This window comes from Rhinichthys klamathensis, unplaced genomic scaffold, assembly GCF_029890125.1.
Source record: "Rhinichthys klamathensis goyatoka isolate OS25496 unplaced genomic scaffold, OSU_Roscu_1.1 h1tg000254l_1, whole genome shotgun sequence".
Classification (NCBI taxonomy): domain Eukaryota; kingdom Metazoa; phylum Chordata; class Actinopteri; order Cypriniformes; family Leuciscidae; genus Rhinichthys; species Rhinichthys klamathensis.
In genome coordinates this window covers 4,797,349-4,823,835 of record NW_026606776.1, presented here as the reverse complement: position 1 = coordinate 4,823,835, position 26,487 = coordinate 4,797,349, and the positions used below count along the sequence as shown (strand labels likewise).

General features: G+C 37.1%; 2 protein-coding genes across 5 annotated transcripts in view; both read left to right on the top strand.

The window, feature by feature from the left end:
• The window catches only part of fmnl2b (formin-like 2b), a 30,026-nt gene extending 22,161 nt beyond the window's left edge, over positions 1-7,865 (top strand). For 2 of the 4 annotated variants that reach the window (XM_056266919.1, XM_056266917.1), the window contains 10 exons: positions 571-805; positions 945-1,013; positions 1,101-1,181; positions 1,264-1,393; positions 1,770-1,933; positions 2,066-2,167; positions 2,250-2,351; positions 4,569-4,692; positions 4,931-5,046; positions 7,049-7,865. In XM_056266919.1, coding sequence (XP_056122894.1) covers positions 571-805; positions 945-1,013; positions 1,101-1,181; positions 1,264-1,393; positions 1,770-1,933; positions 2,066-2,167; positions 2,250-2,351; positions 4,569-4,692; positions 4,931-5,022 — 1,099 coding nt within the window. In that variant the 3' untranslated portion in view covers positions 5,023-5,046; positions 7,049-7,865. The remainder of the gene's footprint in view (positions 1-570; positions 806-944; positions 1,014-1,100; positions 1,182-1,263; positions 1,394-1,769; positions 1,934-2,065; positions 2,168-2,249; positions 2,352-4,568; positions 4,693-4,930; positions 5,047-7,048) is intronic. The other 2 variants (XM_056266918.1, XM_056266916.1) reach the window with 1 other exon arrangement.
• Positions 7,866-10,888: 3,023 nt separating this feature from the next.
• Positions 10,889-24,721, top strand: arl6ip6 (ADP-ribosylation factor-like 6 interacting protein 6). Its single transcript, XM_056266793.1, has 4 exons — positions 10,889-11,245; positions 11,353-11,406; positions 11,514-11,646; positions 24,400-24,721. The coding sequence occupies exons 1-4, from the start codon at positions 10,960-10,962 to the stop codon at positions 24,491-24,493; spliced, it is 567 nt and encodes a 188-aa protein (XP_056122768.1). The 5' UTR covers positions 10,889-10,959; the 3' UTR covers positions 24,494-24,721.
• The last annotated feature ends 1,766 nt before the right edge of the window (positions 24,722-26,487 follow it).

The following is a 26,487-nucleotide window of genomic DNA, read 5'->3' as shown; positions in this document are numbered from 1 at the left end:
GCTGCGGAGTATCACAGTATCTGCGTGAGTCATCATAGACATAAAAGTAGCTCCGGCTACAATGTTTTTCAGCAGGAGGCATGCAGTTTTAATTATTAAACGCAAGAGCGCCAAAAGTTACATAGTGTACCTTTTGAAATCAAAGTTTAATATTATATTAATTAAAAATGAATAATTATATTACATGAATAATACATAATTACAATTCATATAATATAATAAATAATTAGCAGCAAAAGATGGGCAATTTAATTCAACTGATTTAATTTGGAGCAGATTCAGAGATGCAGGGGGAGTGGCTTTATTGCCCAGATACTCACAGCTGATTGGTCCAGTTTTGGTCTGCGATCTCTAACCCAGAATAAAATTTACTCTGGAGAAGGTTAGCCATGTAGCGTAAATTACAATGGTGCTGAAACCTGCTACAAACCAATTAACCTTATTGAGCCAGAAAAACCAGGGTTAGGTCAAACTTACTTGGGTAGCAACTGAAACCAGTTTCATGCAACAGGTAATTGTTTTTGGGATTTGTTTTTTTGAATAGTACTGATCAGTTTCTCATCCGCTCAGGTTTGACCTACGTACATTGCCTGTGGATTTCGTGGAGTGTATGATGCGGTTCATGCCCACTGAAACTGAGGTGAAGGTGCTCCGCCAGTATGAGCGGGAGCGACGGCCAATGGACGGGCTCACTGATGAGGACCGGTTCATGATGCTCTTCAGCAAGATCGAAAGGCTGCCACAGCGGATGACCATCATGGCCTTCATGGGCAACTACAGTGATAGCCTGCAAATGCTCACACCGGTAAAGTGGATAGAGAAATAGAGGAACAAAAAATGGTGAAACTGAATGATGTGACACTGTTTTGAATATCTAAAATGATTCTGAAAAACTGAAATGCATTTATAAAAATTGTCTTTTGCTGTCGCTGTTTTTCCTACAGCAACTTCATGCTATCATAGCAGCATCCGTATCCATAAAATCATCACAGAAGTTAAAGAAAATCCTTGAGGTAAGCCACTAAAACTCGAACATCACAGAGTCTCTTGCCATTTTACAGTCTTGCTTGTAATTAATTATGTGATCTCTCTCATCTCAGATCATTTTGGCCCTGGGGAATTATATGAACAGTAGTAAGAGAGGAGCTGTTTATGGCTTTAAACTTCAGAGCTTGGATCTGGTAACTTATTACATCTCATAACCCTTTTTTTCTGAAACATTATTCAGTTTAATTATAATACTGTAATGTATCTTGCCTTCAGCTGTTGGAGACTAAGTCCACAGACAGGAAACTGACGCTTTTGCACTACATAGCCAATGTGGTGAAGGAGAAATATCCTATTGTGAGCATTTTCTACAATGAGCTGCACTACATTGAGAAAGCTGCTGCAGGTAAGCGTCATTCGCCCCTTTAAAATATATTTGAAATCTACTAATTAAAAAGGGTAATTATACTTCTAAATCAGCCTTGTTGTTAATTAAAACTGAGCTATTAATTGAACATTTATAATTTTTAACTAAATTATTAATTGAAATAAAATAAAATTGCCTCGACAACAAACTGAAATAAATGAACAAAAATTCAAATGAAAACAAAGTATAAAATTGAAAACTAATTCAAAATCTTAAATACTATAATCGTATAAATATACTAAAAATAAATGCAATCAAAAAGGTCTCACTTTACAGAAAGAAATCTAAAAACAGATTTGTTGTGCCTTAATAAGCTTCTGTAAGTTTGTTTGTCCTCATTAATCCCATGTTGCAGTCTCTCTGGAGAATGTTCTCTTGGATGTGAAGGAGCTACAGAGAGGTCTGGAACTGACCAGAAGAGAGTTCAGCATGCATGGCCACAACTCCCTCCTCAAAGATTTCATCCATCACAATGAGGCCAGGCTTAAGAAGCTTCTGGATGATGCTAGAATTGCACAGGTAGAAAAAAAAGAACCTTTCTATAGGGTGTTGTGGTTTTAAAAAAGTCTGCGCTGGGAACGGTAAGGTTGTTGGTTTGATACGGATAATGAAATGGATGCACATGATTATGTGACTTAAATGTTTTTACAGGATGCTTATGACGATGTTGTCAAGTTCTTTGGGGAGAGCGCAAAGACCATGCCACCCTCTGTGTTCTTCCCTGTGTTTGTTCGCTTCATCAAGTCCTATAGGGTGAGACCTTATACTATCAGTGCACCAACTTCCTTCTGGTTCAAACAGGGCCCAGATCTAATTTGTGTTTTGTTTTTTTCAGCAAGCGAATGAAGAGAATGAGCAAAAGAAGAGGCAGGAGCAGCTGATGATGGAGAAACTTCTGGAACAGGAGGCCTTGATGGAGGAGCAAGATCATCAACAGGTATCATGTTGAAGTCATAAATGAGAGCCATTAGCCCAAAGTGTACTTCGTTTTTTTGTGTACATGCACTGTTGTACGCATAGCCTTTAACTTTGACGCGTACGTATATGTACACAGGCAGTTATCGCATGTGCATTACGACAACTTGCACTCTGTCAACAGAATGTTTTGTATCTCTCGCCACAAGTTCTAACCCATGCGCACATCTTTATCATCTTTTAAGCTTGAGTTGAATTCAATCCATGAATTGTTGTTGTAGCTTGCACGCGTTTCTGTCGCGTTTTCCATTTATTGTTTTTTCTTCGACTACCCTGTGAATACCCAGGGCACTGTTGCCACCTTGTGGACAAACAAATTAGCGAAAAAAAAAAAAAATCAGGATGTATGCGAATGCTTTGCTGATGACGAAATTCGCATCACACGGACCCTAGCGTATGAATAAAAAATTAACTTTGGCTTTACAAGTGAGCCCTAAAGTATACATTAAAGGAATATTGTTAAGTGGGAAGATTACCAGACCTGCAAACTTGTCGCTTTTCGGCGACAATCGCCGTTTGGGTCATTTACGTGAATCGCGTTGAACCGGAGAGTTTTTTTGGGGGGGGGGGTTGGGGTAGGCTGCCCTTCATCTGCATGCTATGCAGGCTAGAATTGAGAAACATTATTGGATAATTCTTATAATTGACATTTCTCTGGGCCAATCGGAATCTTAGCACTTTTTCTCTTGGCCAATCGGAATCTTAGCACTTGCGTTAGAATCTTGAAGCACACAGCGTCTACTGAGCTCGCCATTGGATGAGACAGCACGCGAGTCTGATGGAAACTCATAACGTGTAGGAATCTTTTGTTAAATTCGAGGTAAGTCAAGCTTTTTGGAGCAAAAACAAAAGCTATTTATTTGCTTGATTCAATTGACGTTAGCTACCGCTTTTTATGTGATATAATTTACAATAATATTGTATTGTCTAGGGGTGGAACGGAAATAAAACTCTAGATAGCGATAAATTTCCCTCTATTCACGTTTGGTGTGAACGCAGCATAATGAACAGGCTGCGATGTCAAGATTGCAACACTGGAGTGTGTGTGTGTGTGTGTGTGTGTGTGTGTGTGTGTGTGTGTGTGTGTGTGTGTGTGTGTGTGTGTGTGTGTGTGTGTGTGTGTGTGTGTGTGTGTGTGTGTGTGTGAAAGAGTGTGAGAGGCGCGGGCGCGATCGAACAGTGGAAACATAAAAACATACTCCGTAATTTTGTTAATAGAGGACATCATTCAAACTGCAAAGTGTTTACTTATTTGTGTACACTCGCAATAAAATACAACATTGTGCTTTTGTCAAACTATAAACTCTTGTCAAACTGAAACCTACAACTGTCACCCAACCAAAAACACACACACAGTTTTAAAAGCAACCCCATTTCAAAACAGTCTGTGGGTTCCATTTTTTGGACATTCATCATATCGCATTGGTTTTTTTTTCTTGTCCTCAAACAGAGCTCTAATCTGTTTATTTTTAAGTTGCACATTCTTTTTTGATGATAGTATTATTTTATACGGAAATCAATTATTTATAATTCAGATGAGAATAAAGTTGGGGTTAATTAAAATTAAGGAAAACAAATATATTGATCTGAAATATAGCAAATTCATTTTAAATTCATTCAGGTACAATTACCAAACATATCTCAAGGTCTTTTTGTCTTTTTATTAATTTAATTAATAAACTAATTGTATAAAACTATTGTCAGTGCAGTACAAATAAACTGGTTCTAAGCCTTTATTAATAAAAATTCAAGGCTTAAGACATTTATAAAAATGCCTTCTATGTTTTTGTTTTGCTTTTCACTCCATCGTACCGAACTGTGATGTATGAACCGAACCGTGACTTCTGTGTACCGTTCCACCCCTAGTATTGTCGTCATACCTATAAATTACGTTAAGCTATGCTAAAAGTGGTACCGCCAGACCCGGAGATCAGCTGAATGGTTTCCAAAACGGTAAAAAACAATTCGAGGGGAGGTGGAAAATTAGCTTAATTTCCCAAATGGTGGAATATCCCTGTAACGTTAGCTAGGCTTATCGTTAGCCGGGTACCCAAAGCCCCCCACCCCCGCGCGACACTTGTCTCCTTTTTTACTCTGAGGAGTTTACAGGTCTGGATTACAGTAAAACTCTGTGCAATGACTGCATATTCTTTCCCTTATTAACTCTCTCAATCACCAGTCGCCATCTCACAAGGGCAAGCGGCAACAGCAGGAGCTGATCACAGAGTTAAGGAAGAGGCAAGGCAAAGATAGCCGCCTCGTCTACGAAGGCAAAGACGGAGCCATTGAGGACATCATTACGGGTAAGTACGCTACTGGATGCAAAACTCCGATTCATTTGATTGTACGTATGATGAATGAATCTGTTTCCCTAAGTGTGTATTGGTCTTGCTCTTTTTGTTAGTAACAGTAGACGTACTGTAGCAGTAGATGCCAAGCTTGTTTAGCTTTAGGCTTGAAGTTTCTGTCTGATTCTGTGCTTTTTTAGAGCTTCTTGCTTTTGGTGTTTCTATGTTGTGATTGGCTATTATTTTGCTGCAGTGCTGAAGACCGTCCCCTTTACCGCACGATCAGCCAAACGTGGCTCGCGGTTCTTCTGTGATCCCGCCCTCTCCGAGGACTTCCATTACTAAACTAAATTCTCTCCCCTCAGCAAGGTGCCTTTAAGTCCGTCTCTTATTCGCTCATCTCCTAGCCATCCTTCTTTCTGTCTATTTCTTCATTCGTTTACTATTCATCTGGGTATATTTGGGTATTCAATTCAGTATGAATTCTCAGCATAATGCTGGTCACACTTTATATTAGGTGTCTTTAACTACTATGTACTTGCATCTAAAAAAAATTGTTGGGTACAATGTAATTATTGTTCATACTGTATTGCAAAATTTTACTGTAATTTGAGGTTATGGACAGGTTTGGTGGTACGGTTAGGTTTAACGTGAAAGGGCCAGGTCAACTGTGTATATAAATTATAAATTAATTACAGCTGCAATTACATGCAGGTCTTTTAAAAAAAAATAAGTACAAAGTTAAAACATATATGTACACAATGAGTGCATTGTATCAAGTGATTAATTTCAATGTTAGTACATAGTAGTAGGACCAAAATGCATGCCTGCCTGCCTTTAACACTTCCACCATTTGGCATTTCGTTTCCTGTACACTATTTAGGTATTTGTCACAGATTTAAAAAATGTCTTGAAGTTTCCCCTCCCATTGAGTAGTTGTAATACAATTTTAAACAACATTTGTCTTGGAAACTTCCTGGAACATATCATGACTTAACAGAAAGATCTCAATTGTAGGGATGCACCCATATTACAATTCTGGCTGATATTAGCCAAAGATATTTCTATGTTGTTGTTAATAACTATGGAAGCTTGTTTCCGCCACAGAATAAAAAATTAAAATGAATATTCATTCTTCATAGTACTGTACATTATAATATGATGCCGAAATTGACTTGGAGCATTTAAAATGACTGACTTTTTAACTTGCGTGATATAAACTCGCAATTGTGTCATATTATCATCATATTATAATATACAGTATGAAGAATGAATATTCATTTTAATTTTTTTTATTTGCTAAAGATTACATTTAACAGTGTTGTTAAATTATTGTTTTGCATAACCTTCATGTTAAAATAGGAAAATGAGTATGCAGTTAAATATTCAATATTGGCTATCCAATATTAACCGATACCAATAAATGTTGGAGACCGATAAATGGCCAATATTACAATAATATATTCTATTTTGTTTAAATAAATGTAAAAAATAATTAATCAAACTAAAATCTGTCATTTTAAATGCTTCAAGGCATTTATGCATCACAACATTAAAATGTACATTATGAAGAATGAATATTATTTGCTAAAGATGGCATTAGACAGTATTAATAAATTATTAGTATTTTGTAAAGATTAACAGTAACACATTACAATAAGGTTTCATTAGTTAACGATAGTTAGCTACTTTAGTTAATATGAACTAAGAAAGAACAATACTTCTACAGCATTTATTCATCTTAATGTTAATTTCAACATTTACTAATTCATTGATTAACATGAAAAGTTGGATTTGTTAACATTAATGCATTGTGAACACAAAATGAATGACTATTTTTTATTAAATAACATTAACAAAGATTAATAAATGTATTGCTCATAGTTAGTTCATGTTATTTAATACATTAACTAATGATAACAAATGAGACCTTGTTGTAAAGTTTTACGAGATTATTTACGAGAGTATGGACAATTAAATATTCAATATTGGCCATTATATCTAATATCAACTGATACTTATAAATGGCCAATATTAGAAAATTCCATCCCATTTTTGTCTAAATAAATTTAGAATTTAGGTATAAAATTGTCTGTAAATGTAAAAATAATACAAGTATGCTCAATATGTTTCGATATCAACCATTATATCCATCATCAATCAATACCAATAATTAAAAAAAAACGTTAATATCGGAAAATAACCGTTTATGGTACCGGAATATTGTGCATTCCTATTAAATTGATCTAAAACTAACCAAACATCCACATACCTGTCTGTTTTGCACCCATCTTTGGCCCCGTCTCATCCATAGACCTCATCCAGACTCTAGTTGTGTTCAGTGTATAACGCTTTACCTGTTTGTCTTCAGACCTGCGCAGTCAACCCTTCCGACGGGCCGATGCCCTGAGGAGGAGTGGGAGAAGGAACATGGAGGTTCAGCACCTTCAGCTACGCAACATGGAGATCACCACCTGCTAGCCAGCATTTGAGGACAGAGGGTGGGCCAATGACACTACTGAAAAAAGAGCAAAAAATAGCACACTTAGGACAATGGAAGGATGTGACATTTAATACTTCTGCTTACCTGGAACCTGGAATCTCTTTTAAAGAAAGTAAGGTTTGATGCCATATGTCAGACCTACAGTCAAATGGTGTAGGTTCTACAAATGGACATTGTGAAGGAAGATGAGGTAGTGCGGTATTTTATGTTTCGCTCTGTTTAACTTTGAGACGTTGTGTATTACATACAAGGAGCAGCAGAAATGGCGAAAAGACTTTGGTTTGGCCCACTTGTGTCTTTTTTACCTCTTGTTTTAAAAACTCCAAGCTAAGCAGCTTTTTCTGAGGGGAAGATTTACAAGATGCACTTTTATTTTTATTTTATTTTTTAGCATTGAACCTGGCTCATCTTAAAGCTGAACTTTTGATTTAAAAAAAAAATTTGGATGAAGAACGCGAAGGAGAACTTCTAACTGCTGTTGAGGAAGACTCTTCTTTACTGACTAAAAACCCATGAAACGTTGAGAAAATGTTTACTACCAAACATCCACAACCAGTTTGACATTTTATGTACAATACATCTCATTTTTCATCACAGACCTGCTCTCCTATTGGTTTTATCTCATGTGGCATTTGTGAGCTGTGAAAAAAAAAGAGTTTGCTGTTTTTTTAAAAAAAAAAGAAAAGACATTTCATTGGACAATAAGTCTTTTTTTTAAATGTACAGATATTTTGCTACAAAATTGAGCCTCTTATTTTTTACATTGTTCATTCATTGTGGTGCTGTACATATTGTTGAAACAAACCAACTTGTCCTGCAATATCACTGGAATGGTATTAACTTTTTATGTTGTTTAGTATGACAGTATTATTTAATTCGATGGTAAAGACCGTGAATCAACTTACTCCGTGACCTGAATTGCTCTCTCATCACTATTGTTGCATATGGTAAATGTCTGTGGTTGCACGTAACACTTGAAAGCTTGAACTGACACTAGTGGCACATATAACGTTTTTCTACTTTGATCTCTTTAACTGGAATCAGTGGTTGTGTGCAAATAAAGCAAAGACACCAGCACCGTTAAAAACAGTGGTTCTTTTGTGTGGTCGACGTGAAATGTTCATGTGAATTCTTGCGGTTTTTATCTGAATTGACATGAGAATGCTCAAGGATACATGTGATATTGGAGCTTCTTGAAAATAAAATGTGGTGTGGGCAGTGGTAACCTAATTCTGCCACAAGGTGGTAGCAACCCCTTGTGTGCCAGGATCTTAGCGGTCCCTTGTGGCGCCTGGTCTGTGGAACTGGCTTTTGTACAATTAAACATGGCCAGATTACAGTTACTGATTTATTTAAACAAGATCCCATAAATGATGTTTAGCTCTCTGTCGAAAAAGTCATAAAAATTCAATCATAGTACATTTATGTGGAGTAAATTTAGGTTTTATACTTAAATTAACCCTTTGCTGTGGTCTGCAATAATTAAAATGCAAATAATACACAAAATGTCAGTACTATTACGTTATACACTGCCCGACCAAAAAAAGAAAAAGAATGGCTGTATGGATTTAAATAGGCTTAAGAGTGTATGATTGGATCATTATTGCAGTGATTGTTTCTAGCATGTTATGTTTGGCAACGGCTCTTCTAACCCTAATTGATGGAGTGTGTAGCTTTTCATTTCTTAAACAACCATGTAAGAAGACGCATCATGGCCATATTCCAGGATGAAATTGTCATTATTCATCAGGCTCAGGTTGTGAAAGAATGGTTGGCATGAAGAATCATTTTCACACATGAATTGGCACCTCTTCTTAACTTCATTGAAAGTCTTTGGGGTGTGCTGGAGGAGACTTTACAGAGTGCTGGACTCTTGCATTGTCAATACAAGAGCTTGACCAATATTTGATGCACCTCTTGATGGAAATAATAACATCACAACATTTATTTACATCAAGAGGTGCATTCATTTTTGGTCAAGATCTTGTGTTGACGATGCAAGAGTCCAGCACTGTGTAAAGACTCCTCCAGCACATCCCAAAGACTTTCAATGAATTCAAAATAAAACCATTTTTAAGAGTGTAGCCAGTAATTCTTCAAAATACTTTAACACTGAAACTTAGACCCTTAATTTCAAATATGTGACAATGCTTTATTTAAAAATGAATGTACATAAAGAAAATTAGATAATGCAATATGTCTCATCTCATTTTCAATGACTTCAATTCACCAGTTCCACCAGGTCACAGTGGGATACCTATACTGTCTTCTGGTTAATGGACATCACAAAATGTTGGGGACCGGTCCATGATGCAGAAGTAAAGAGGAGAAAGATCAAAGTTGGCAGCTCCTCACGCTACGGAGGACGTGTGGGCAGACCTCCCAACTGTCAGAAGCTTTAAGAGTGCTGAAGAAGTGTTCCATGAAAGAACCAAAAAACAAGAAATGATGAATACAATAGATAGTTGCTTAGAGACACTGAAATTTAGCAGAAAAGAGCAGTCAAGTTATAAATAATTTAGCACAGGGGTTTTCAATCTTTAAGATGCCACGACCACCAAAATAATATTATGATCATCGTTGTGCAAGGGGCCACTATCCGAAATTTTTTAAAAAGCATCTATTTAGTTTCTTGTGTAAAGGCCTATTTTCTAATTTATATTGTGAAAATTAATATTATAAATGTCAATATTATTTGGGAAATATTTTGTTAGTAAATTAATACATAGATGCATGCATTATTTGGTTATTTGCTTATTTGTTTGCTTATTTTAATTGAATTATAATTTTTTTATGCTATTTTTCTCTAAACATTTCCACGGACGGACCCCTTGCAGCCCCACTTTGAAACCCCTGATTTAACATATTTATCCTAAATGAACAGGCTATACTTATTATAGCACAATATTACTGAAAGAAAAATGTCTAGATGGTAGTTAACTTGAAATATTAATAGCTGTTTCCTGCAGTTATTTTTCTGTAAGAAAAAAATGATACAAGTAGTCTAAACGAGCCAAGAATTTCATGTAGCCTATTCGTGTAAGTAATATTTCAGTAGCCTAATTAGTTTAACAAAAATCTTCCTCATCTCTTCAGATAAAGACCTCATTATGCCTTCAGGTTCAGGAGTGTTAAATCTTTTAGATTCTTTTGGGCTGTACAATATTGACAGCAGTTACAGCTTCGCCTGCAGTAAACTTTTTTGCTGTCTTTTTGGAATAGCTGTCAACTTTTTTTGCAAATAAAACACAACACTGGAGTCTGGAAGCAATAAAGCAAGACGTTTTAAATATCATAGTCAAGCAGACCAGGATTAACACCTATCCGTCTGAATTAAAATAGTTATCTTTGCTAAAGATTTACAATGTGTGAGATGGTTAATTTTCTTGAATGACGTTCATTGCATCCAATCGTATGGTCGTATTGCATGGATTGTCAATTACGATTGGACAACACGACAATAAAGGCGGTGCTTCACAAATACGGAAGCACAAACCGCGATGTTTTGAAACTCTTTACCATTTGATACTTTTCAAATTAATACACATCGTCTTAATCCAAATCCCCTTTAATCAATTGTTTTTGTCAGTTGACCTGTATAAAACGCACGTAACATGCATGTACAAACCGAGTGTAATTAATAATATGAAAAGTGGGTACATGTAGTTTATAAGCCAGTTTTCCGTGTTGTCTAGGAAACGGAAACGCGCAAACTAAGGAGGCAGGATGTGAGTCACGAACCAACAATTTCAACTTTAGAAACGTTTTTCCTGGCGACCATGCTACGGTCTTCCAGAAATAAAGATGTCCCGTCTTTAGACATTTATTCTGAAGATGAAGATAATACTGCATTAACCGGAAGAAGAACCCCTTTGGGTGAAGTAAATGAAGCTTCACCTGAGAGCAGCGTGAACGGCAGGGCAGCTCCTGGGCGGCTCCCCGTACGCCAGCGGTACTGGAAAGACACACACCTGTGGCCCGCTCGTATATTCTCTGTGCTATGCAGCATAGTCATCGTCTCGTTTATCGCTGTGCTGATCTCATTCTTGTACATCATATTAAAAGGTAAACACTTTCATATCTGTTTCTTGGAATTCTTCTCTTGCAGTTCCAGTAACTTATGTGCAATACCTAAATGGCATATTGATAATTAATAATTCTCTGATCTGTAGATTTAAGAGCTGAGAGGATAACCATTGAAGATGGATCAGAAGTAAGACTCCTGGGTAGGTCCAAATAGCACATAGTGTATTACATAGGCTAATATAAAAAAAAAACGATATTAGCTGCGTGTAAGCTTTGGTAACATAGGCTACTTTTTTTCCCCCTGCAGGTTTTTGGAGTATTTTGGTCCTGTCTTCTGTGGCTGGAGTTCTGTGTTGCAGTTTCTCCTGGACCCTAACCTACTTTGACTCCTTTGAGCCAGGAATGTTTCCTCCAACTCCTCTTTCTTCAGCCAAACTCAAGTGAGCATGTTTATCATAATGATTGTGCAATGAAATCACCAGACCATATTCTCTAAACTAAAGCACAATCATATTTCTTTGTATATGCTTCCGTTCCCAATATATGGATATAAAACAATACCTTGGGTCAAGATACAATTTTAATATTATTTTATATTAATATTACTATATGGTACATTTTAGGCACTCTTTCCTTATTTCTCCACTTTTAAATCAAATATTTTTTTATTAATTAGATGTTATATAGTTAGACAAGTTTTAGAGGATAAATCTAAAAAAAGATTTAGTAGTTTAAATTAGTTTCAGAAAATAGTTTTACACCACAGGAAACTGCTCCATGATCTTGCTTTAAAGTCCCCAAGAAGTTGCAACCGACTTTACTTTATTGTTGTGACTTATTTTCAAGTGACACAGAATATTGAATAGAGGACAGGGTTTTACTTTAGCGCACCTTCGCTCATAGCAGACTGACAGATGGAGGGAAGTGGCAAAGGATATTCAACCCAAGCCGTCAAATTGACATCATCAGAGAAGGAACGCCATTCCAGAGCGGAAACAAATTTTCAGATTTTGATTAAAGATTACCACGACAAACATTTTTTTCCCTCTGTATTAACCTGCACAGATTAATTGTTCTCAAGACTAGTATTGTGCTCTAACAAAGTAAAAAGGGTCAATTTTGATTTTGTGACGGCTATAATAGACTGTGCCATTGTATTGAAAAGTTGGCCAAAATAAAGAGGCTCTGCCTGAAACCTGAAAATTAAGGCCGAATTTAATGTTTGGGTTAGTTCCTGTCCAAGATATCCCCATGTGGTTGATTTTTGATGGCACCATAGATTTATTCCATAGATTGCATCTGATGGACCAATAGTAATCATTAGATATTTGCTTGGTTACCTGTAAAGCTCACTTGAATTTGTTCTCATTAGATGTGACCTTATGGTTCCTTGGAAGCTGATCTAAAACCCAGTAGGAGTGACCTTTAAGGCCCATTCAAATCAAGAACGATAACTAAAGATAACCATAACCATATTAGTTTCCACACCAACAAACGATAACGCTCTGTTTATTTTAAGCATGCGCTGCTGGTTTGTCGTCTGTTGCTTTAAATGCTAGAGCTCTTTAAAGCAAAATGGATTCTGATTGGCTGTCAATGTTGTTATCGTTCATCAACTGCATGGGAAAAAAATCTTTCTAAAAAGTGATTCCAACAATGTAGTTCCTCGGTGCCTTTATCGTTATAGTTTTGGTGTGGACTCTGCTATTCTTTTATATTTAGAAGGATTTTTAGAACTATATCTTTATCGCGTTTAATCGTACTTGGTGTGAAATGGCCTTTATATGAAAACAGTGTTATTGACTGTCTTGGTGGCAAACCACCAGTTTCAGGAAACGCATAACTTCCCTTTTCCAAATAATTCAAACTGATATTTCGTAAATGGCGCTAAGTTTGTTTCTGTTCATAAGCAACCAAAAGGAGGGAGGATGGTGGGAGGGGGATTGGTGTATTTTTTTTGTGGGGTTTGTAAGAAAATAAATGAGGACGTTGAAGATCTCGATGAAGAAGTTTATTGCAGCATAGCAATGACAAAGTACACAAAGCACCTTGGGTTCAACGGAGTTGGAATGAACCCCGAACAATACAGGCTCAAACATTTTATGCTGTTTCTACACTAGTCATCCCTCTCATCTTGTAAACAAGGTTTCGTTTTAAATGTAAATTAAGGACAACAATTGAAGTGATTTCCTTCCGTTCCCACATCATTGATGTTGCTACAGGTGTGATCACCAAAGGGGTCGGGTGAAAGAATTATACTCATAAAGACATCTGTCTTTATGATTGGTAATCACAAACAAACTCTTTGTCACAGGATGGTTCTTGATGTCGTTCTACTGCTTTCTCTATAACTGATTTTATCCCATTCCGGTAGTAATAATCTCATGTAACTGAGACCAGAGCAAACTGTCTCCATGAAAATTAAGCCATTTTGGGGATGAGCTCTTTCTAACATATGTTTTGGAGTGGAATCTGGGTCGAGGCAGACTATAATTTCTTACAGGATCCACACTAATGAAATCAGAAGAAACTTCTTGGAAATCAAAAGTTCACTTCAACAAGAGAAACTCCAATTCCAAGTAGAAGTAATCATTTGATCATTTTAGGCTAATAGTCTAGACTCATGCTAGTGAGTTAATTTACTGCCGCAGCATCTGCAACTGGCATCCTACTGATCCTGTGAGCACTATTCATTTATTTCAGACAGCCTGATGACTGATTGTCTCTACAAGTATCTGTTTTTTCATGGCCAGTTCTGTTCAGTAGTGTAATACTCTAAGAGAGTAGTTATAGGAACATGTTATCGAGGCTGTTCCTCCGGTCTGAGGTTATTCACCCATTTTTCCTATTTTCTTTTTAGCTGTCTGTGCCTTAGAAGCTTGTCAGCTGGTAAAATAGAAAATGGTTCCTATCACTTTGTGCTGGTTCGACTCACCCGGGTGAGAGCACAGACTCGGAGGAGAACAGAAAAGCAATTTTCCTGTAATTGCTTTCCATCTTCAGACCTGAATATTTGCACCAAGCGGAACATTCAAAAACTGTCCCAGAATTGGTCTGCAGGGATTTCGTGTGGCTCAAAGCCCCATCAAATATGTCTAAATGTCCTTTACCCCAACTTCTAATGCTCTTAGAGAAGAGAGGAGGAGGAGGGGAATTTGCCTGAACTTTTTAGTATTGCTCTTTCCAAAGTCATTGACTTTTAGTTTGCTTGCTTTCTGAAGCGGTAAAACCTTTATTATTCTTAAAGGTGACATATTATGCCCCTTTTCACAAGATGTAATATAAATCTATGGTGTCCCCAGAATGTGTCTGTGAAATTTCAGCTCAAAATACCACCCGAATCATTTATTGTAGCTTGTCAAATTTGCCCCTTTTTGGGTGGGAGCAAAAACTCGCCGTTTTTGTGTGTGTCCCTTTAAATGCAAATGGCCTGCTGCTCCCCGCCCCCCGTTCAGAAGACGGACGATCCTTTACACAAGCTTCGGGTACTCCGGCAATAACAAAACGCGATAATAATCTTACTCATCCAAAATCTCAGAAATAACCAGTTGCGGAGTGCAGCCTTATGGAGAGACTCAGGAAGAGGTTGCAACTTTTAGATTGGATGTTTCTGAATGGTTAGTGGATATACATGTATGTAGCTGTTGTGGACGTGGAGATGCATTGATTCATCTCATCGACTTGCATGTACCGTCATGTTTAACTTTTACACAAGTTGACAGTTCCCTGAGGTCTTTATAAGACAGCTTTGACATTTTTTTTGGTCAAATAGTGTTCTGTGCTTGTCTGCAACCAGTTTGCTCGAACTTTTGCCATTGTGTCGTTAGAACTGATTACACTCACTGCTGTCGCTTGCAAAAACCAAATGGCAGCGCCGTGGGTGGAAACGTGCAAATTAGGGGCGGTAATTCTTTAATAAGATCCCCTTAATACTTAATTTTTGCCAACAGCCATATCACCCTATAGCCCAAGACTGGTTGCCCACTGAAGCTAAGCAGGGCAGAGCCTGGTTAGTACCTGGATGGGAGACCTCCTGAGAAAACCAGGTTGCTGCTGGAAGAGGTGTTCGTGAGGCTAGCAGGGGGTGCTCACCCTGTTGTCTGTGTGGGTCCTAACGCCCCAGTATAGTGACGGGGACACTATACTGTCAAAGAGCACCGTCCTTCAGATGAGACGTTAAACCGAGGTCCTGACTCTCTGTGGTCATTACAAATCCCAGGATGTCCTTCGAAAAAGAGTAGGGGTGTAACCCTGGTATTCTGGCCAGATTTGCCCCTTGGCCTCTGTCCATCATGGCCTCCTAATCATCCCCATATACTGTTTGGCTTCATCACTGTCTCCTCTCCGCCAATAAGCTGGTGTGTGGTGGGCGTTCTGGGGCAATATGGCTGCCGTCGCAGGTGGATGCTGCACATTGGTGGTGGTTGAGGAGATTCCCCCTTCCATGTAAAGCACTTTGAGTACCCAGAAAAGTCAAGTCAAGTCACCTTTATTTATATAGCGGTTTTTACAATACAGATTGTATCAAAGCAGCTTCACAGTGATAACATGAAAAAATACAACAAAGTTTGTTTCTAAAAGAAAATTGCGTCAACGTCCACCTAAGTAAGGCAATTACTTACTTAGGTGGACGTTTAATTATTAATAATAATAATTCATTACATTTATATAGCGCTTTTCTAGGCACTCAAAGCGCTTCACATGGAAGGGGGAATCTCCTCAACCACCACCAATGTGCAGCATCCACTTGGATGATGCGACGGCAGCCATATTGCGCCAGAACGCTCACCACACACCAGCTTACTGGTGGAGAGGAGACAGAGTGATGAAGCCAATCAGTGTATATATATATATATATATAGGGATGATTAGGAGGCCACGATGGACAGAGGCCACTGGGCAAATTTGGCCAGGATGCCGGGGTTACACCCCTACTCTTTCGAAAGACATCCTGGGATTTTTAATGACCACAGAGAGTCAGGACCTCGGTTTAACGTCTCATCTGAAGGACGGTGCTCTTTGACAGTATAGTGTCCCCGTCACTATACTGGGGCGTTAGGACCCACACAGACCACAGGGTGAGCACCCCCTGCTGGCCTCACTAACACCTCTTCCAGCAGCAACCTGGTTTTCTCAGAAGGTCTCCCATCCAGGTACTAACCAGGCTCAGCCCTGCTTAGCTTCAGTGGGCAACCAGTCTTGGGCTACAGGGTGATATATTATTGAATTATTGAATATTAAATGTCCCCAACTAAGCAAGCCAAAAGCCAAGGCAACAGTGGCAAGGAACCAAAACTCCATCAGGTGACAGAATGGTTGGGAGAAACCAGACTCAGTTGGAGGGCCAGTTCTCCTCTGGCCAACGAAGGAACAGTGTATGATTGAAAAGTGCTATATAAATGTAACTAATTATTTATTAATTATTATAATACGTCAGAAGGGGAGCAAAATCTGATCAGCTTACTTTTTGACATGCTTGCAGAGAAAGGCTTACCAAAACAAAGTTACTGGGCTGTCACTTTTAACGTTTTCTGGGTTGGTGCACCGGGGACCCGATTATAGCACTTAAACATGGACAAAGTCAGATTTTCATGATATGTCCCCTTTAAAGGGTTAGTTCACCCAAAAATGTCAAGAATTTTGTCATAATTTTACTCAGCCTCATGTCGAGGGCTGGGTATAAATTCAGATGTCCTGATTCAATTAGATTCTGATTCACAAGATCTCTATTCAGTGATTACATTTTCACTGGCCCCACCACAAAAAAATGAATAAAATAATATTTTTTTTGACCCATGTTATGTATCCTTGTATTGGAATAAATAATGTTATGACACCCAAAATTTTAGACACCAGTGATATTTAACAATTCTCAATTACAATGTCGATACCACAGCTAAAACTACTTGTATAAATTTCAAAGGTTAATAAAAACAAGTAAACAGTCATTAATAATAAAAGAGCAAATAATTAAGCTACAAGCAATGACACAAATAAATAAATACAATAGAACAAAGATACAAATGAAATAATCAGTGTTTTTAAGGTTTGTAGGCCTATTAGTAGTTTTGTGGTACAGAAATTTAATAAAGTAATCAAATGTAAAATAACACTTATATAATGTGTACAGTGAAGATTATATGCAAGGTCAACGATTATTAAAGTTACAAATACGTTATTCAGTGAAGAGCAGGGAGTGATTTCTTTGTCTTTTGTAGTTTTAATTAACATTAATGACAGATATCACAGCAGCAGGAATATTAGGCTGCTGTCACTTTTAAGACAAATGCACGGATCCAAAATAATGATACACATGCGTCCTTTCTCTATTGTTTAATTAAGCCATAACCGACTATGTTTACTTGGATACTCGCGATGACAGGCATTTTGAGATAAGGGACTGAAACCTCTAAGGTTTCATAAAAAATATCTTCATTTGTGTTTCAAAGATGAACGAAAGTCTAATGGTTTTGGAACGATATGAGGGTGAGTAAATTATGACAGAATTTTCAATTTTGGGTGAACTATCCCAACTCCCAACTTTTGTAGATTAATTCAGATTCCTAGTAATGGTAAGGCAAACCTTCGTGACACTGTCCCCTTTTGTTACTTATATCTGAGCTGGTAACAGGAAGTGCTAACCACAGAAAGAATGCCACAACCAACTCAGTAAGACCTATCAGAGCACCAAAGCGAGCTTTCTCTCTCATCAAGGCTTATGGAGCTTTTTTCCCCTAGTATTCAATATTATTGTATACGTTATAATGTTGTGAATTCACTTTTGACATTTAAAAGGATTTATTTTAGTAGTTAGTATTTCTTTTTTTTCTTTTTTTTCTTTTTAGAGAGAAAACGGTATTTAATTTTAATTTAGACCATTTATTAGTTATCTGCCATGCCATGAAAATAATCATCAGCTTTTAATATTGATGCATCCCTAGATAGGATGTTATTTTCCTGTTGAGTAATTAGCTACAAGACAATTAAGAAATAGCATCACGCAGTTTATGTACTGCCAAGGTTGTGTACATCCCCCACCCCCCAGCTCTCTGGGCCTCAAAGACATTAACAAACATTTTGTGATTTAATGCAGTCACAGGGGACTGGGTCAAGGGGGGGAAAACCCATTAGTGGTGAGGTGTTGGAGAAAAACCTTGAAAGGAACCAGGCTCATCTGGAGCCAATCATGACATGAAAATAATATATTGCTCTAAGGGTGTGGTCACATTTACCATTGTTCTGCATATTTTATGGTCAAAATGGTCATTTCAGTAGGTCCGCAATCAGGAATTTTGCTAGTGAGTCGACCAACACAATGCTGCTTGGTTTGAAAATGACTTCTGTGTGAGCTGTGATTTATACATCTCTACACCATTGACAATGTACAGTAGACCTTCGCCGAAGGTTTGGTAATGTGACCGCCCCGGCACAATATGTACGATTTTTGGATTAAAATATTAAAAATGTTATGTGTTTTGTTTAGGGATGCTCCGATCAGGATTTTTGCAGCCGATACCGATTGCCGATTTCTTGTCATGGTGATCGGCCGATACCGATGCTTAATATAAGACAAAGATAAATACAAACAAAATGGAGCAGTCTGATGCAGCCCACAAGGTTTAATTAAACATTGTCCAATTGTAAACTTTGGAGGACTAAATAAACATTTAAATACCTAAAATAGAGAGTCTGATGTAACTTAAACCTGGTCTAATACAAGTCTAAGCAGGACAAAATTAATTTAATTAGATTAATTATTAATTTAATTAGAACAAATTGGAGTAGTTTGATGCTACTCATTAGAAGGGATGGGCATTTCAAGCAAAAATAATATTCAAAGATCTGGGTATTATTCGCTTATTATTCGAAAATCGCACCCCTCCCCCATATGCACGCACACATGCATATATAGGCCACACACATGAGAAAAGCGGAGTGGTGTGACATTTAAATATAACTTAAAAACATAAATATACGTTTCATATTTATGTTTTATAGTAGGCTAATATAGTGTTCTTTTAAAAAATATATATATATGTTGATTATATTAAAAGGGAACTGCATGAGATGAGTAAGATAGGATCATAAGATGCCCAATATATCGGAAAACATTTGGAATGGGTCAGACATGATTTTGACCACTTAATTAAGTTTTGTTTTGTAGAAAGCCATTCTTTAAAGTGAATTTCGTTTTGTAAAAATTGTATCTTAATTTCAAACTATGTTTCATCAACCAATTGCCTGGATTTAATAAATAATAAGCGAAATATAGCAGACAATATAATCAGGACACGGAGGCGCCCGAACTGGAGCGCGTCTCATAAGTGAACCGAACCTCAACTTGCCTCACATACCTGAGAACGTATAGTTCAGGCTTGAAATGTCTACTTAAAAAAAAAAAAAAAACTATTTAAATTGATAATAAATAGGCTACTCTCTGCTTATGTAGGCTAATCCGTATGAAGTGTGCATTTCTCTCTATAAGCGCGTTCACTATGCGAAGATGGCGTCAACATCGCCAACTGTATCTTTGCAGTTTATTAATAAACAATTAAAATGTATCATGCTGCATAAACATTACTTTTGCAGGTTCTTTGTGGCAAGCTTTATGCATGCGCTTGATATGCGGAATATAGGCAATATAGCCTATTATGATGACGCTCATTATGGTTTAGTATTTTCTCCCATATATATTTAATTAAATTATATAGATATGCGATTAGACTAATGGCTTAAATGAACTACTACTAGTCGACTAGAAAAAACTTTAGTCGTGCACGGGCAGCCCAACTTATTTACCATATTTTCTAACCAGCATGTTACTGCGGGCGTTCTGAGCGAGTGGCGCTGTGGACTGAGCGAGCGAAGCATACTCTTCAGAAAAGATGGCACAAGTCATATTTTCAGCTAGACATCCAAAATTATGCTCATTCAATGCATTATTAAGGCAATAAATACATCTTGTGATCATAGTGATTTAATGTCCGTCTTGTTAGTCCATGCATTGTTGGCATCATCTGTAATCTTAGCAAATGAAGCTGGGTGCACAATGGATCTGGTAAAACCACAGAAACTCATTCATCTCTATGGCTAGTAAATAAGCCAAATGACATGGTAAAAATGAGCGTAGGTGCAGGAAGATATAGAGCATTAGTCATACTTTCTCAGTGGTTTACCCACTGCATGAATAAGGAAATGTTTGGCAGGTGTGAGGAATTGCTGTTAGCCCATCAGACTATGAATTCAGTTTTATTTCCAGTGACCTTAGTACTTCTGACATTTATTACCAGGAGCTTTGTGTACACAAGGTAGGAGGAAGCACGTGTAGAGTGGGAATGCCGTGACAAGCTGTTGCCGTTTGCAGATTTAATATACTTAGAAATTACCTCAATTTGGATTTAATGAGCCAGTCATTTGAAGACCTAAGCTTTGAAAGTCTTTAGAGGACACTCAAATGATAACATCAAATATTTTGAATATTGAGTAGTGAACTAAAACTTAACTAAAATAATGCATTCGGTCTCATTATGGAACAAAGTTTGTAGCAGAGCTCTTTGAAGTTGTTTTTCAACTATACTAAATTTATGCTGGATGGCATCTCTGAGCTTCTTATTCATTTGAGATGATGAAAAGACAGGGAGCCCCATTTGAAGCCAGCTAAAACGTGTCTCCTTTGCTAACTTTGAGTTTGCAAATGAGTTTAAGGCTGTGTTCCAATTTATGAATTTATAAGCCAGCTTCTGATTGGCTGTTTGGGAGGAACGTTATTGATCGTGTCTGGAGGCTTGGCGTTAGAACCCAGGGTCACCCCATCGCCGATCGAGTTGGTTATCTAATCACACAGCGGTGCTCTGACGATGTCTGTCCTAAACCCAACTTGCACAGCCGGCACAAAACGCAAACAGGCTATCGACCAGCTAGCGCTGGATGGGGTGGTATTGACTGACCCCCACGATACTGTGACTGGGTCTGCTTGTTCCTTCATGCTTGCATAGCTCCAGTTCAACAGCAGTGATAGGCACAGACCCTGTCCCATTGGCATTCTCCATGTCAATTTTCACTGTATGTCGCAGCACTGCTCTAGCAATTACGCCCTAGGTTTATCCTCAAATGACATGGATGATAATAGAAGCTTTCCTCGGTTGTTTCCAGATATGCACACACATATTAGTATAATGCTCTCATCACTTTGTTTCCAAAGAAACCCGGCCTTTAAATAATTTGGTGCATATGGTCACAGTTGGTGGCTCTGTCTCCAGCAGATAAGCTTTGCATTATCTGCTTCTGTTGTAGGTTAGGTTCAGGGAGTTCACGCCACAACAATTGATTGATTTGGTGAATTAACTAATATAAATTAGTTTAGTCTCTTTCAGTGCTTTTGGATTTTTAGTCGAGTCGTTCCCTGATTAGATCTCACATCCGTAAATTATCTGAATGGATGGCCTTAATTTATAATCTGTCCCAAACTGTTTTTCCTATTGATATGTTGGGAAGTGTCTGGCTCCCTAATGTTCCATGTCAAGGCTGCCGTCTGTCCAAAGTGTGTCATTGAGTCTGTTGTGTCTTTCGGATAGATAAACCTTAATGTTTCCTGATTTAAAAAAAAGAAAAAAAGATTTAAAGGGATAGTTCACTTTGAAATTAATTTTTGATATGTTTTAGCTTACCTCAAGGGCATCCAAGATGTAGGTGTCTTTGTTTCCACAGTATTTTCAATTTTTATATTTTTAGGTCAAACCGTTCTTGTCTGTCAGTCATATAATGCAGGTCTATGGTCTCCACCTCAAAGAGCATGCACAGAGAAGTCCAAATTAAACATGATTTAATGACTCGTAAATGTAAGTACACATTGATGGCCTAAGACATGAAACGAGCAGTTTGTGTGAGAAAACGAACAGTATTTATATCGTTTTTACCTCTTGTAAACACAGCCACGTCCAAGTGATCTGAGGGCGCGGGCGCTTTGGTCTGTGTGTTACAAGAGGTAAAAACGATATAAATACTGTTCGTTTTCTCACACAAACCGCTCGTTTCGTGTCTTAGGCCATCAATGTGTACTTACATTTACGAGTCATTAAATCATGTTTAATTTGGACTTCTCTGTGCATGCTCTTTGAGGTGGTGACCATAGACCTGCATTATATGACTGACAGACAAGAACGGTTTGACCTAAAAATATCAAAATCGAAAATACTGTGGACACAAAGACACCTACATCTTGGATGCCCTTGAGGTAAGCTAAAACATATCAAATTAATTTCAAAGTGAACTATCCCTTTAACAGACACAAGCTGATACAGCCCCATATAGCATGTGATATGCCTGGTTTAGAATTATGTTACAATGAAAATGAACATGTCATAGTCATTTAATTAAGCTGATGTGATTCAGAAATAACCAAGAGCAGTGAAAACCCATATGATTGGTGTGTGTGTGTATATATATATATATATATATCCGTGTATGTATTTTTACTATAGAGAATGAGATTTCTATTTGGTTCTGTGGCAAAAAATCTTTTTAAAAATGCTTGTGCCTCAGATATGTACTCGTTCTATTTATGTTGGTGTCATATATTTAAACAAAGAAAACTTTGGGCTTTTTCAAGAAAACTTTCAATTTAAGGACATATAAATGTCATGTTGTGTAACCATCAAGTAGAAAGTAACATTCTTTCTTTAATTATATATTTTTTTAAAAAAAATTTTTTTTTTTTTTTTACAAATATCATGAATAATTTAATAATAAATAATATAATGTGGACTCAAGACACATGGCATTTTACAGCCTGAACTATAACTGGCCAGTTTGGCTTTCCCGTAGATCTTCTACTCTAAACATGTTCGAATCAGCCATTAAAGGGAACTCATGGGAGTGGTTAACATGGGACATCTTGATGCCTCATAATGGGATTTTTATGGGCCTCTGCACTTACTAGAGTAGAGTAATGGCCAGCTGATATGATCAATACCCTTGTCCATGTTCCATACATGGTCCTTAGTTTTGTTTGTTCCGTGTGCTTTTAAACTTCCTGCATTAGTCACACAGCTCTCGAGAGTAGCAGATCGATTGAGTGGTAAAGTAAAAAGGGGTAGTACATCATGTAGCTAAACAATTAATCAGATAAATAATTTAGATTATGATTACAGCTGATATGATTAGTAGTGTTGATTTATGTCTACCTCTGTTGCTTCAGAGATTTATATTCTGTGCTTTTTATCACAAAACTACCATTTACTTGTGTGTATATAAAAAAAAAATATGTGCAGTGTACTTACTGTGTTCAAGTTGTATTGCAAAACATGCTGCTGTTGAGATGGGATACGGGTAAGATTATAGGGACATGTTTAGTTTTAAGGTTGGGGGAAGGGTCAAGACTCAACCATATACTTATAGATTGAATTATAGCTGTAATTACATGCAGTTATTTTTTAAATGTTGGTACACGCTTGCTTTTTGCAGTATTTTTACAAAAAAACTTTGAATCATTACTAGAATTCAAGAGGCTATTTTGGATTCACAAACTATTAACATAATGATCATTGAGGAATAAACAGTGTAAATACAAGATACATCACAGTGTAAACTGCTTTGTTAATTATATTAAAGATTATATTGAAGACCAATAATGTGTCTGAACTAAGGGCTGGAATACACTAAATGATTTGCAGTCTGGAGGAGTCTATTCTATTGATAAAGTCAGAGCCAGTCTGCAGAGTTTAGGCAATTGACCAATTTAAAAAAACAAATTGTGAATGGCGATGGGTTTAAGATTGAGGCAATTTTAGAACAGGTTTTCATCTGAAATGTGACCCATAGCAACAAGGCGCTTTTATTTGCGTGAGTTTGTTGTGTTCGGAATGTCTTGAAAGTCTGGCACTATGTGATCCTCAGTCATTTAGTGTATGATGCCCTCTATAAAGGCCCCAATTTACTCACAACAAAGTTATTTTTCATTCCTTGCTTTAGGGGTAAAACTAGAGGTTTGAAATACCTCAGTAGCGAACATCCCATCGGTGCTGAGATTAGATGAATATTTTCGTCATGCAGTTGTACAACAAAAAATATGTATTTTAATTTAAATTATATTAAACATAATTTACAAAATCAAGGACAATAAGCAACAATTACGATTTTTGTCATAGTCACGATGTGGACTAATGCCATTTGGGTGTTTTTTTTTGTTTCTGCAGAAGAATGACCGGACACTCTTTCCACATGGGCTACAGTATGGCAATACTCAATGGAATAGTGGCTACTCTCACTTTTATATGGTATCTCACCTGATGCATCTCAACTACTGCTCAACTGCGGAGACTTCAACTGTCATTTAACTTGCAATTATCAGGAGGCAATTCCAAGTTTAATGGCTGGAGAAACTGTCAAATAATGTTACTAATATAATATAACTACAGCTAAAAACAAATAAACTAAATGCGTGTTTAAAAATGTATTACATTTAAATTTCTCAGTCGTTTAGACACTGAATAAAACAATAAGTAAAGTACATAGACTGTAAAAAAAAAAAAAAAAATGGACGCACTTTTTTTTGAGCTTCAATCTGTTGGTTGCAATCCACTGCCATTATCAAGCTTGGAAGAGCCAGGACATTTATTAATATAACTCTGATTGTATTCGTCTGAAAGAAGAAAGTCATTTACACCTAGGCTTGAGGGTGAGTAAATCATGGGGTAAATTTCATTTTAAAGTGAACTACTCCCTTTAATCGCAAGCACAGCTGTCAATCATGACGTTACACTCCTTTTTAATACTATCAAAAAACCTAACTTAATAGAAAAACAAACACTTGACATACATCAGCGTGATAAGAACTACCTAAAATGACAGAAACCATCTTTGGAAAAAATGTATTTGAAGTGTAATTGGATTTTTTTTTTTAGTTTGGCTCATGTCCCATTCGATTACATAGGAGAGGGCAGGGTTTTTGACCTATACTGCAGCCAGCGATTAGCGGGTAAATGTTTTTGGCCTCACCTTTTCAGGATGTGTGAGGCACACTTGGTGTCCAATTTGTTTATTTTTTTAGGTTTTCTCATATTTTCATATGTTAATTTGACATATTCAATAAATGCATAATGAATTTTTCTTAATGGACTACATTTCAGTAAAATAACATTAGGGATGTCAGGGTCTCTTTGTTACCCAGATATTTTGTCTGATAAAAGGCTTTTATCACAGAATCCTGTTGCAGCAGCTTTTTACCATTATAATAATAGCAGTGCATTAAATCTTTTTGCCCTTTTGATGTCATTCATTCAGTGGGACAACACAACATACAGTAGATGCCGTTTAAGTCTTTCTAAATAAATCGGATGTGCATTTTATGACCTCCTCTTAGTAAAGACTAAAGTCCCTTTGCTGTCATGCTTTATTCAAGCTGGAAGTTGCTGCTCTATTGAGCGTTTTAATGGGGGAAATCATTAATACAATAGCTGTTTTGGGGTTGATGGAGAGTGACCGTGTTGAGGCTTTCGTTGAGAGCCTGGGAGAAGGTCAGAGAGTGTAGAAGTGTGGATTTAATTTATGACTTTAATTATTTGATGCAGACTCTGCCAGGCCATGATTACTTTTTTCTTCTTCATTGGATTAGCAGGCCCTGTAGCGACTCTTTTCAGCTAGCTCTAATGCACTGATCTGTCTCTTGTATATATGGAGTATTAATATACTGCCGCCTCTCTGAGTGTATGTGGCTCCGATAATTTGTTTTCATTTACAGGACATTTCCATCTCCATTTTAGTACATTTATATAGACATTAAAGGGATAGTTCACCCAAAAATGAAGATTCTGTCATTAATTACTCACCCTCATGTGGTTCCAAACCCATTAGACTTTCGTTCAACTTTGGAACACAAATGAAGATATTTTTGATGAAATCTGAGAGCTTTATGTCCCTCCATTGACAGCTACGCAACTGACACTTTGACGCTTCAAAAAGTTCAGAGTACAAAATTTAGTCCAAATTTTCTGAAGAGACTTGATCGCTTTATATGATGAAAAGATTTAATTTACGTAGGCTTTTATGTACATATACACACTGATCAGCGAACATAAACAGAAGCTCAACTGACCCTGCTTGACGCGCGAGAACAAATCTCTTGCAGAAGCTCAAACGTGCTGCGTAACACACGAGAATGAACCTCATTGGTTTTCACACGTGAAGCGAACATGCTTGAATTTCAGTTTACCACAACTGATGTGTGAGTTGATGAATGTTTATATAAATATAAGAGTCTAAATTTAATCTGTTCATCATATAAT

What these genes read in the sequence shown, in the direction of transcription:
- arl6ip6 (XM_056266793.1), top strand. Translation starts at nt 10,960, where the DNA reads ATGCTACGGTCTTCCAGAAATAAAGATGTCCCGTCTTTAGACATTTAT. An exon ending in ATCAGAAGTAAGACTCCTGG is followed by an intron (nt 11,407 to 11,513) that starts GTAGGTCCAAAT and finishes TTCCCCCTGCAG; the next exon opens with GTTTTTGGAGTATTTTGGTC. An exon ending in CTTTCTTCAGCCAAACTCAA is followed by an intron (nt 11,647 to 24,399) that starts GTGAGCATGTTT and finishes TTGTTTCTGCAG; the next exon opens with AAGAATGACCGGACACTCTT.